Source organism: Ascaphus truei, chromosome 7 (genome assembly GCF_040206685.1).
Source record: "Ascaphus truei isolate aAscTru1 chromosome 7, aAscTru1.hap1, whole genome shotgun sequence".
Lineage (NCBI taxonomy): Eukaryota > Metazoa > Chordata > Amphibia > Anura > Ascaphidae > Ascaphus > Ascaphus truei.
In genome coordinates, this window is record NC_134489.1 from 58,236,082 (window position 1) to 58,249,470 (window position 13,389).

Here is a 13,389-nt window from a genome sequence, read left to right on the forward strand (position 1 = left end):
ATACCCTGTGCGTCTTTCGTGTCGGAGAATAATGTTGCCAACAGATATTACACTAGGATTTCTGCTTGCATGAGCCATAATTGGAACACTTATTACAGAACCCCCTTAGCTACCGTACAAAGCATTTAAGAAGGGGGAAATGTTAGCTGTCCTATTTGTCACTTAGAACAGCGGTGCGCAAACTCGGGGGCGCGAGACTGAGTGCGGGGGGTTGTGGGGTTTACAGAGGCCCAGCGCTTCCCGAAGGTACTTAAATGAAGTGCCGGGGGAACTGCAGGGCCTCTGCAAACCTAACTTACCTTGGCTCCGGCGGCTTCTCACACGCGTCGCCTTAGCAATGCGGCGTCAAATGATGCAGCGAGGTCATGTGACGTCACGTTGCTATGGCAACGCGACGTCATGACGCCGGAGCGGGGGTTAGGGGGGACGCGGAGGTGAGGGGACTGCCGGCAGGGGGGCACAGGGAAAAATGTTTGCGCCCCCCTGACTTAGAAAGCCCTTTACTCTCCAGTAAGGATTCCAAAGAACAAGTATTAGCACATACAGTATAGCCCCTGATTTGTAATCACTTTGGAAATTAAAAAAATTACCGGCATACAAATGAAATGGGGAAGTGAAAGAGGAATTTAATGTTCTAATTATATCAAAATTTGTCATTTTAAAATCTCAAGTGGATTAGCGTTGTACGTTGGATCTTTTGAAAAAAGTTTTGCTCCATTTCAGCATTGTTTATTAATTCTTGGGTTGGCACACACTTTGATATATGGCTCACATCTCAATAGTTACACCAGAGAACGCAAACAAACAGAATCAGATGGCATCTCTTCTGGGAAGACATCCTAACATGAGTCAACTTTTGTTTTACCTCCTGCAAACATACCCGTTGTGGGTTTGGAAACTCAAGACATTGCAGTAATCACATTCATTACATTTAGCTGGACTGTGTTTCAAGCAATACACAAAACGGATGCATTAAATATTTTGTCTTATGAAGATAAGGTCATTCTGCAATACTGCTGAGGCATGGCATATTGCTAAGTAGGAAGCATGAAGTCTGAACATCAAAAACTGAAAGGAATCGAACAAAGTAATATTAAAGTTTGGAAGAAATAGCTCAATAAATTTGAAATTCTTAGTGAAAAGTCCATAACTGGGTTTGGAGCAGGGAAACAAAGGTGCACAGCAAATAAATAACAGACGAGGAGATGTGAGTACAGAAGGGAAGGCCAGTAAAAGTGTCAGTAAGAAAAATAGCTTGTTTAAAATTAATTTCTAGTCATATATACACATTTATGGATCCCAGCTGACTGTCATTGCATGGGGTTCTTATTTTTCAGAATACATATTTTTGCAGCACACTTAGTTATTACATAACTACGGTAGAACATACATTTAAAGTTTGCTCCCCAAGTCGTCGTGTGCTGACAAACGTCTGTTTTTGAAATGTGGATGATTTCCCTATTGACCTCATTGCTTGTGCAATGGACGAATAGGTAGGGTGAGTAGTGGAACAGTACTAAGTAACTGAATTGGGGAATAAGTATGTCAGTTGGGTATCTGATAGCTGTACAGTCCACAACCGTATATTTTAAAGGGTACAACAAAATAGCACAGATGTTTGCGTTCCCAACAACGCACCTATAACACTGGAGATGTGGTGTTCTGCTCACCAATGGTTTTTGACTACTGCTTGTATGTTACAGTAGCTTTTATCAGTCATCAGAAATTCCTTCTTTTGTCCATGCAAATGGCATGTCACTGTGCTCCACACTGTGTCTGTGTTGGACCGTACTGAGCTGGATAAGGGACAGTGCGAGTTTGGTAGTTTTCCTTGAGTTTACAAATGAGCTAATATGGTTCTTGAGCTTTGCTCCTGTGTGGTTCCTTCCACCAAAAGGAAGACAACATGGATAAGTTATGGGTTCACTGATACAGTACTATGCACTTTTGCTAGACAGGAAATTAAGAAATGAAACCCCCAAAAGGTCCTTATTCCATATGCTATGAAGTCTCCTTCTAAATGAATTGGACTATAATCTTCTCCAGTACAGGTAACATGGCTTCACACCATATCGAATTAGGGATTAGGAAAGGATGCTCCAAGGGTATGGTTTACCATAAAACCGCAACAGTAAGCGAGGGCGGGAAGAAATATTCCTACTGAACTTCAGTATTACTGGGTGGCAGGAAGTGGCCGATTAACATACTTGGTGAAACATTGATGGTAATAGAGAACAAACAGGAACTGACTGACCAGTGCAGTCTGGACAGGACACCTGGGATGTTTGGTATGGTTTGCTATGGTTTAAACAGGTTCACAATTTTAAGAATATTATCTTGTTTGATCATCAAAACTTGGCCTGCTCTCTCTTTCTTCTTCTACAAGAATAATTAGCAGAACTACTGAAACATTGGTAACCCTTATAACGAGCAGACAAGAGAGTTATCCATAAATGTTAAGGCGTGTACACCGCTTTTGAAACCTCAAAGATCCCTTGGTCATGTGTACACCTGAACAACACATCTTGTAAAGCTTTGTATACAGTATTACAAATATAAAGAACTCTCTTTTAGGATTACAAAAAGGTGTCACAATTTACATTGTGTCCAGGCACAATAGTGCTACTAGAACTTTGTACACAGCTTATGTATCTTTCGGGTAAAATATATATTTAGATATGTACTAAAAGAGTTAGGATAACAATGCAAAATTGACTTCAATGGGGTTTTGCGTGTTAGTCCACTCGGATTGGCGATCTGTGAGCATATACAATACCCCCATAGGACGCATTTGTCCTTACTTGTTGTTCCCTATGCTGTAGTAACTTAGAATCAAGGTGTGACCTACCCAGTTCTGGTCATATTCTAATGGCCTTCCCATCCCATCCTCTTCCTCATACAGTTGAAGACCTTCACGTCTTGCTTGATGGTACTCCATCCGTAGCTGCTGGATACGGTCTGCATTCCCAGATGTTGGGCGGCCACTGAAAATAAAATCAGTGCATATTTATACCCAGCGTTTGCTGAAGGGTAGTTTATTGGTCCAACGCAAATTGTTAATGTTTACAGACATTATTCTCAATGAAGCTTGTTACCATCTGGATGTTGAATAATACTTATATTACAAATGTAACTGCCACGGGGGGGGGGGGGGGGGGGAAACCAGCATCAGACAATTAAAATGTTCCTTTGCATATCTATAAATTAGATGAACATGAATATTCAGTGTTATACAAACAATGGTGCAAAACAGCTCTCCCACTCCTCAAAAGCTGCAATAATCCCGACTGAGCCAGAGAAAGAATTAGAATAAATCTTCCTACAAGTCAACACCTGCAAGACAGCATTTTCTTCTGCAACAGAAAGCAGGACTCCTCATATCCAGGGACAAAGGCATCCTACCAAGGGAGAAATAAACATCACAAACGTTGCCCTGCTGGAAACCACGCAGATCATCTATTTTTTATTTGCTAGCACCTGATGGGCTTTCATAATTCATATGCACCTTCTTCATAATGACCTTCATCAACCCTAAACGGAGCAGAATAGTGCTAAAATGTCACACACTACAGCGCGGATGAGTTGTCTCGTCTAACTCCTTGGATGTGATATGCTGAGGATTCAGTCAATGGCAAAGGGATTAAAGGAAAGGTTGACAGCAGCAGGACATGATAACCAGTGGAAATCCCTAAACTTCAATAAAGCTCTGCAGATGAGAGTCTCTCAAAGCTGTTCAAAAATAAAAATACTGTACTTTCCTCTGAAAAACTCCACTCACTCTCTCCATTGCAGAAATATCATGGTAAAGTAATCTTGTGGTGGAATTTAAAAATGGCTGCCCTTGTGAATCTCTTATAATCTGGTTTATCACTTGGTCTTGATCACTGCAATGCTCTGCAATTACTGCCAGGTTCCGAGCACCTGACAAAATCAGCACATGGAGTAGGTACTATGGCGCTTGTGGGATAAGGGGAATGGTGAGTTCCCTAATGAAAAGTAGGCAAGAAGGTGAGATGAACAAAAATAACATTTATTAAAAAAAAAACGATGATTAAAAACAGCTCCTCTCCTCACGGTGACAGACAAAAATTGGAATCCTACTTACAAGATTGTAGTAGGACATGCGCAGTGTAACGTGATAAAATCACAAGGGTTGGCACTTCTCACTGACAGAGACCGTCTCCGGTGTCCCCACGCTTCTTCCTCCAGTCCCACTGGGGTACGTTGATCTCCTGGCGTGGTGCACTGCTCAGTTAGAAGCATTACTTTCCTTCTCCTTACTCTGGATCTCCCAAATCTCTCGTGATGATAAATGTTATTTTCGTTCATCTCACTTCTTGCCTACTTTTCATTAGGGAACTCACCATTCCCCTTATCCCACACACACCCCCAACCATTTTTGATTTAATACAGTATTACACTATGTATTTTTGCTTCTTTTTATCTTACATGTGCTGATCATCCATCCACCTCCAATTGGATTCAAGTGACTTTGGACTTGTATTAGCAATCATTTTGGACACCTTACTAAGGGCTTTTATCACTGGTATATTTTTTATTTGTTCACACTATTTGATGTGTTTGATGCACATTTAATTCATTTGGCACCGTTAGGTAACATTTCTTGTCTGTGTTCCTTATCTGGCTAGGGTAGCCAGAGTTACCTTGTTATTGGCAGCCTTCACATATTCTCACATCACTATTTTGTTTAGATGTGGTTTATTATTCTATTCATTTATTAACCAATTGGTTCACTAACATTTAGATTAGCGCAGCACTACACTTTCTGTTTTCCTTCCCATTAACAAATAAAACATTGATGGATGGGACCTTTAAAAGGCCAGTCCTGCTAAATACAAAAATGAAATACTTTTATACCAATGTTAAATAATAATATTACTACCTTTGGTCCTGCTCACACACACTGTGCCATTGTTAGAAAATTATACATTTAAAAAAAAAATGGTGTCATTTTATCCCTTCAAAGTAAAATTTGGGGGAGTTCCTCACAATCCTCTTTAAGATTGGACCATCGTGCACAAAGGATAATGCTCAGGACAATGTTTAAATATTGAAATGCAGCATTTTATAAAGATTTCTACAGAATTGATATTCTAAAATCAAAGAGGGAGGGTGAACTTTCAGAATAAATCATTTTTTGAAGGCAGGGGTTCTCAACTCCAGTCCTCAAGCCCTCCCCACCTCCCCCCAACAGGTCAGGTTTTCAGGATATCCCTACTTCAGCACAGGGGCTCAATCAGTCCCTACTTCAGCACAGGGGTTCAATCAGTCCCTGCTTCAGCACAGGTGGCTCAATCAGTCTTTGACTGAGCCTCTGATTGAGCCACCTATGCTGAAGCTGGAATATCCTGAAAACCTGACCTGGGGGGGGGGGGGGGGAGAGGGCTTGAGGACTGGAGTTGAGCGCCTCTGTTCTAAAGAAAGCAAGTGGCGTTAAAGTATGATAAATAAAAATTAGGGGTGATACTCAGGATTGCAAATGAAAAAAGTAGGGGTATGCTGGATTTACACATGTGATTTTAAGTGCATGAGATCTTCAAATAATTGCTCAAAGTCGACGAACGAAAATCTGGAAAAAACGTACTTATGAAACAAGCTTTGAATAATTCACAGAAGCAGTTAGTTAGAGGAGTGCTTTCATTTGAATGCATAGTCCGTATTCCTTGCTAAGGTGGGTTTGTGCTATAAGATTGCAGCAAAGCTTTATTACGCTTACAAAAAAATAAAAAAATAAATGGTCTTTACCCCGCACCAGGTAATGTGCAAAGAATACAATGTCTGGGAGTAACAGTCCTGAATTTCAACTTGGCTCCTGACAATTATGCGAATATATGAACTGCATTCAGACTCACCAGATGAATTCAATCGGCGCCATGCAAATATCGCATACATAATCTATTAGCTTACCCCAATGAAACCGAAGCATTGAATTCAAACTGAATGAAGTCATCAGTAATACAGAACACAACGAAAACTGATAAGATGATATTAAAAATGCCCGATTTCCCCCCCCCCCCATATTTGTGGCTAAAGTAGACTTTGATGATAAACTGTCACCAGTCTCCTTTTTACATTTATAAATTGCGAAGGGAGGAAAAAAAATGGTTTTAATCAGATGGCAGCGCTCCGGGAACAGCAAGCAGGGGGAAAAGATGCTGCTTAAAATGCACAGGCTTGTGCCTGGTTTGCATGAGTATGGCTTTTTATAATGGCCAGAGAACACGAAGCTGTGGAGTAAAATTAGACAGAAAGAAAACTGCTCTGAAACAGATCACTCAATGATAAAGTAACAGTGTGCGGTCGTGTCATGTTCCGGGTGTATAGTGCAGCCACTAATCCCTCGGGGCAGCTACCAAGAGAAAGTCTTCTACAGGAGAGGGGGAGCATTTATAAGCAGTGAGTTACCAGTTGGATCATTTCCATGAACCGCTAGTTTGGAAGTATTAGGGAATATAGAGGCGTCAAGCAATACTTACCTTACCAAGTGACTAACTAAATGGTCCTGTAGCTGTAAGTGCATTTAAGGATCACTCTTCAATTCTAATGACTTTGTGAGGATATGTCCTCTTTCCAGGTGCTGAATCCTACTGTGTAAATTTCCAGAGCAGTGTTGGCAACGGGGCGCTGGCTCTGAGAATAGAGACAGTCCCACGCTGCAACAGGGTGACCACTCTGCAGATAAATGGAAACCAGCATTGGGAAAGAAGTGACTCCAAGGACCTTACTTCCAGTGTTTGTGCCACTCATTCTATGTATCTATGTATGTATATCTTTGTGTAGTGCCATTCTTGTACATAGCACAGTACAGCAGAAATACATGAGTCATAATAGGAATAAGCACTTCAAACATAATAAAAAACATTAGGAAAATGAGTCCCTGCCCCGAAAGGAAAATCTGAGTGGTAAGTAGGGCAATTTTACAGGGGCAGGAGGAGGGTGTTATGGGAAGTGCGTATACAAGGGGTCATGGTAAATGTATATGAGATGTATAGTACTAGCCAAAGGAGCTGCCCAAATGGTTCATTAAAGTTGTGTGTTTTAGGATACGCGTTAAAGGTGGAGAGAGAGGGTGCTTGTCAGATATTGAGGGGAAAGGCATTCTAAAAGTGTGGGGTAGTGAGTGAGGTTTTAGACGGGAGAGGGCGATACAAAAGGGGAAGACAGAAGACATCCTTGTGCAGAATGCAAGAGTCTGGCGGGTGTATAGCGAGAAATTAGGGCTGAGATGTAAGGAAAGGCAGACGAATGTGAGCTTTAAAAGTGAGAAGAGGAGTTTCTTAAATTAATACAGGATTGAATAGGAAGCCAGGAGAGGGATTCCAGGAGCTGAGACAGATTTAGGAGAGAGTGAAGTGTATATATCAGCAGCTAGTATAAGTTGGCACCAAAGTGAACAAGTTGACTGGGATGTAGAACCCACTTTACTCAGTATAAACGTTATTAATAGTGCAGGGTACTGTCCAGTATATACAATATATTTTCCGAACGTATTTATGTACTTCTGGCTATGTCCATCGGCTAACATCAAGATGTGCCCCAAACAATAAGACATATTATCAGCAGAACACCAAAGGCAAAGACTGCTATGTCTGCTGGTCATTGAACCCAAGGGAGGCAGACGCTTGAACTATTTTCTTCTTTCATGTGTCTTCTGATCATATTTGGCACAGCACTCTGACCATATCTAATCTTTATCTTTGTGCAAACACATTGTCTCAGGTGTGTATCTTGAACCCTTCTTAGTGCTGGAATGTATGCTGCACCAGAGTGCCATTATGACTACATGATCGCTTTTATATCTTCCACATGGTTGCAGACTGTCCCTAATGCAGGGGCTCTCAACTCCAGTCCTCAAGACCCCCCAACAGGTCAGGCTTTGAGGATAACCCAGCTTCAGCACAGATGGCTCAATCAGTGGCTCAGTCGAAGTGCTGAAGTAGCGATATCGGGAAATCCTGATCGGATGGGGGCTCTTGATGAGAGAACCACTGCCCTAATGAGTAATGACGGGGACAGGAAGTTCTCTTCTTCCATTCAGAACATGTGCACTTATCACAGAGGGTGGTGAATACATCTCACCTAAGACAGAGCATAAATGCCATTACATGCTGTTGTCACCACAAGGCCAACTGGCATTCTCAACCTTGTGACGTTCAAAGAGGGGCACTGAAATTAATATGCATTTCTGTCTCTCTACACTTGATGTAAGTTACATTAGATGCTGAGGAATGATGGTCAGAGAGAGTACTCATTGGGCAGAAGGGAAATAGGGAGCAGTGAAAACGATAAACATGGGCAACAGACCCAGCAGAAAATCCAAAGGAGGAACACACCAACATGCTCATTAGGTACTAATACCACTTTACTGAAGATGAATACAAGTAAAGGCACTCGCACGATAATACAGCATTTGACATTTATTATTGGTTTAATAAATCAAGGTATGTTTAAATATATAATATGTTAACATCACTCATTGCCTTTGAACTGGATTTTTATGCTCAACTAGGGGAATAAAACCTCATTTGCCTTGTCTCTGTTCTCCACGGTTGGTTATTTCATTGAAGGACAGGCGCTCTAGCAATCCCTCTAGCCAATTAGGCGAGGGGTGGCCTTGACCAGGGGGCAAGCCCACCCCCCACCTCACTGGGGTCTCTGGGCTACTGTTGTGGCCTGGGGGAGGGGTTAAAAGAGGCCTTAAAATGCAGCTGGGAGCGTTCATTCAGCTCCCAGCTGTAGCGAACTTTCCACCTTCCCTTTTTAGAATGCAGTCGGGCAGCTACTCTGCCTTTGGGCACTTGTATGTTAAAAGTAGAGAGAACGTTATCATTGTGGAGCTGCTGAACTATACTGCCTGTGAACATTGTTTACATGTACCATTGTATTTTACAGGGCAAAGTTGAAAGACTTCCCAAAGGAATAGAAAGGACTGAAGTTCCTGAACGAGGAGTCCGTTTGATCAGTTTGCCACTGTCGCGCCAGCAGTTTGGGGGGTAAGCGCTTGTCCTTGCCAGACGGGGCTCGGGGCTGATAAAGCCCAGGGGTAGTCGTAAGTGGGCGGGGTCAACTGAGCATGACTCCTGGGAACCCACTCGCAACAATGGCCGGCTGATGGGGGTTCGACTAGCCACGGGGGTAGCAGGCCAAGGTCTGGCTGACATCCTTCACTTAACCCATTAAGTGACCTCTCTGGGAGGGATTAGCGGTGACTCTATTATTGTTCAATAAACAAAGCCGCTGCCTTTTATAACTCCAAACTGAGTCTGTCGTTACTTGTCTGTTATATGTGGGTATTGGTTAGCAAAGGGTGTGGGGGGGGTCCTTCGCGGCCTCCCCTGTCATGTGCAAGGTCCCTCCCAGCCTCCCTGTTCATGTGCAAGGTCCCTCCCAGCCTCCCTGGTCATGTGCAAGGTCCCTCGCAGCCTCCCTGGTCATGTGCAAGGTCCCTCCCAGCCTCCCTGGTCATGTGCAAGGTCCCTCCCAGCCTCCCTGGTCATGTGCAAGGTCCCTCGCAGCCTCCCTGGTCATGTGCAAGGTCCCTCCCAGCCTCCCTGGTCATGTGCAAGGTCCCTCGCAGCCTCCCTGGTCATGTGCAAGGTCCCTCGCAGCCTCCCTGGTCATGTGCAAGGTCCCTCCCAGCCTCCCTGGTCATGTGCAAGGTCCCTCGCAGCCTCCCTGGTCATGTGCAAGGTCCCTCGCAGCCTCCCTGGTAATGTGCAAGGTCCCTCCCAGCCTCCCTGGTCATGTGCAAGGTCCCTCCCAGCCTCCCTGGTCATGTGCAAGGTCCCTCGCAGCCTCCCTGGTCATGTGCAAGGTCCCTCCCAGCCTCCCTGGTCATGTGCAAGGTCCCTCGCAGCCTCCCTGGTCATGTGCAAGGTCCCTCGCAGCCTCCCTGGTCATGTGCAAGGTCCCTCCCAGCCTCCCTGGTCATGTGCAAGGTCCCTCCCAGCCTCCCTGGTCATGTGCAAGTAAAAGTACAAGTTTGGAGGAATTCGCAAATTAAAACAATAGACACTAGGCCATTCTTACGAAACTATAAGGCACCTTATAAGCCCATTCATTTCAGTGGGCCACAAGGGTCATGCCTGTTAGCACTGCTTAGTATATATGGCACAGTTTCTCAAATGCCCTCATCTTAACCAACCTTTCTAAGTTTCTTATCTTGTAATCTATTTGAAAGGAGACAAAATAAGTGAATTTATTTTGGGAGTAAATTGTTTTTACAGTGTGATAACATTCATTTATTTTAGGGTGTGACGTGCTGTTCTTTCAGCTGCTAGGTGTCTGTATACATTAACATTTGTTGTTAACGTCGATTCTTCGGGTGCTGCGGTGGCTTGCGGGACATCACTCTCCCGTAGGCATCGCAAAGTTTTAGATACTGCATTTTTTGGTGCTTAAACCCTTTAAATACCAAAGGATCCATCAATGTGTATCTATGGCACTGGCAAGGCTAGCCTACTACTTTTGTAAGCTAAACTAATAAATAAATAGTCTTCATTGCTTAGATTAGACACTGCATCACTCTCAAAAAAAGTGATAAAAGTGAGATGCAGCAACCAACAGCTCATATAGTAAGCAAACAATTATGAATGAAAAAAATTAGTTAGGCCCCGCTAGCACTAAATGGTTTGAAATCTACAAAAGAAACATACAGCACTTTATGCCTTATTCTATATATGTTCAAGTGGAAGATCGGCCATTTTTGTTTTGAAAACGGTCTGAAAAGCCATTTCCACATGTTTACAATTACCCCCTAAGAAAGAAAGTATGTAAAATGCCTGGATCTCATCCCCTAAAGAGCTGACAATCTGTTTTATAAACATAAGAGCTATAGAGAAATTAAATAAACCTGCCATTGAGTTCCAAGCTGGGGCCACAGGATTGAACACCAGGATATCGTCCATTCTAGGAATGTCTGTGCTTACCAAATCACTGCTCCCCAACAGAATACTCCAGAGATTCTGTGCTTCCCATGTGAAGCTTGTTGGATTTTAGGGACTAAAGATACAAATGAAAAAAAAGGAGTCTGTGAAATTACCCTTCATCTACCTAGAAGCAATGAAACCCGATTTATCTTTCTCCATTTATTGATTGCAATAAATAGGAATATCTTTCATTTCGTAAAATATAGATTGGGCATCAAGGTCCAATGATTTGAATCAGTGAGACTTGGGGATCTGGATAAATAATGGCATTAACTGAATGGAACAATTATGGTCTCTCAAGCAGCAAGACTCCACTTACGTCTACAAGGCCAGTGATGATGGAAATGACCGATCTAAAAGACTGACACATTACCGTCCCATTTATGAAGTGCTTGCGTTCAACCAGCAAACTCTGAGATGTGCACAAGTGACTTTGGGTATACAGACCATATTACTAAGCAGTACTCTGCCCTAAGACACTCAGGACTGGGCAGTGAATTTAGAGGGATATTGCCTTTTTCAGAAGGCTCGAGCAAATAGAAGAGGTGGTAGAGTATGTTTCTATGTTAAACCGGATCTAAAACCTATTAAAAGGAATATGTTTATGAAGGGAATGATGAAAATGCAGAGATCTTGTGGATAGAAATTAGCAGTGGAGGTAGAAGTACAAAGAAAATGTTTGTAGGGATATGCTATACACCAACCAAATATCTGTGAGAGGGAGGACGCCAAAAGACTTTTGCAAATGGAGAAGGCATCAAAACCAGGTCATGTTTGCATTATTGGCGATTTTAATTATCCAGACAGACTGGGGCAATGACATTAGCATTACAACGAAAGGAAACAGGTTTTTGGGGGTGCTTAAAGACAATTACTTGACCCAAATTATTGAGGAACCAACCAGGAGAGGGGCAATACTTCATTTGGTAATATCAAACAATGTAGAAGTTATAACAAATGTCACTGCGAAATGCTCAAAGAACTAGATTGGTCATCACTAGAGTCTAGGCGCAAAGTTCACCTTTCCTGTCTCACCCTCAAATACTTTCTGGGCAAGCTACCCAGCTACCTGAACAAGCTCCTCACCTCTACCACATGCAGTACCTATCACCTGAGATCAGACTCCAAAAGACTATTCATGGTCCCAAGACTCAACAAAGTATCCGGACGTTCCTCCTTCTCCTTCCGTGCACCCCAAAACTGGAACAACCTACCAGAGACTCTCATATCCACCACCAGCTTAAGTTCTTTCAAACCTAAGGCTGTCTCACACTTTAATCTGGTCTGTAACTGTTTCATACGCTCATAATATATATTTTCTTTAACTGTGCATGCAATGTCTTGTATATAATGTATACCTTGTTCATTTATGTAACTGTATTTGTAACCATGTATTATTTTGTTTTACTCTGTGCCCAGGACATACTTGAAAACGAGAGGTAACTCTCAATGTATTACTTCCTGGTAAAATATTTTATAAATAAAATAAATAAATAAATATTCACGTGTAACACCCCTTCCCTATCCCTACGGGAACTAGTGGTTATTACTGCCACTGGTGCTACCTGTTTAGGCTTACAGAAGGCCTGAGCCTCCGCTCAAGGGAGCCTGGGGTGACTGGGTGTTTTCTCTCTGGTGCAGCGCCTCCACCTATGAGGATCCTGCATAGCAGGATGACTCCTCATAGAAACATGTATACATTTATAGTATACCCCAAATAACACAATCACAACAGGTTTAAAATAACTCCTTTACTGTTGTCCCATAGTAGGCCCAAGTATTACCACACAGGCCACAATAACACTAATACAAGAATAACAATAAGAACAATCCCGGGGTAGCTAGCCCCAATAATACTGAGGGTGCTTGGGCACCTATAACCCGGTGTCTGGCAAACAACCCGTCCCCAAATGAATGTCTGAGGGCAGCGCTACCCTCCCCCTTGTGGTTGTGCATATATACCTTCCTGGTTAAGGCCTTAAACAGGGAATACTTCCCGATGGAGGATGATCAGCGCCAGGGTCCCACGCCGCAGGTCACGATACCAACGCCTCACGTCCGGCTGCTGTGCGGTGACAGCTCCCGCCGGAGGACCTCCTCTCTCACTAACGGGAGATCCCTAGCTGTGTGGCAGGCCATATACACTTCACTAAGGTGAAGGGACTGCCTGGGGCCTAAGGGTAGTAGTTCTGGCCTAGTCCAGGAGCTTCACTAGCTCCCTGGACTTTACCTTCCTCTCTGTCGGCTACAGATACACTGAACATGCCATCCCCAGTCCACGGAGGAAATTCTGCTTATCCAGGACCTCCTCTTCCCGCGGCGCCAACCCCAGGATGGCTGCAGCATTACACATAGTTAAAGTCTATGTGGCTGCGCCAACCACATCATGGCCGACGCAACTTCACTGCTTCTCCCAGGCGACGGAGCTAATTCCCCCCAG

The 13,389-nt window shown here is 43.3% G+C and overlaps 1 protein-coding gene across 2 annotated transcripts in view; it reads right to left on the reverse strand.

Moving 5' to 3' along the window:
* The window catches only part of PARD3B (par-3 family cell polarity regulator beta), a 774,037-nt gene that overhangs the window by 146,190 nt on the left and 614,458 nt on the right, over nucleotides 1-13,389 (reverse strand). For both annotated transcript variants that reach the window (XM_075608550.1, XM_075608549.1), the window contains one exon: nucleotides 2,849-2,984. In XM_075608550.1, the coding sequence (XP_075464665.1) occupies nucleotides 2,849-2,984 (136 nt within the window). The remainder of the gene's footprint in view (nucleotides 1-2,848; nucleotides 2,985-13,389) is intronic.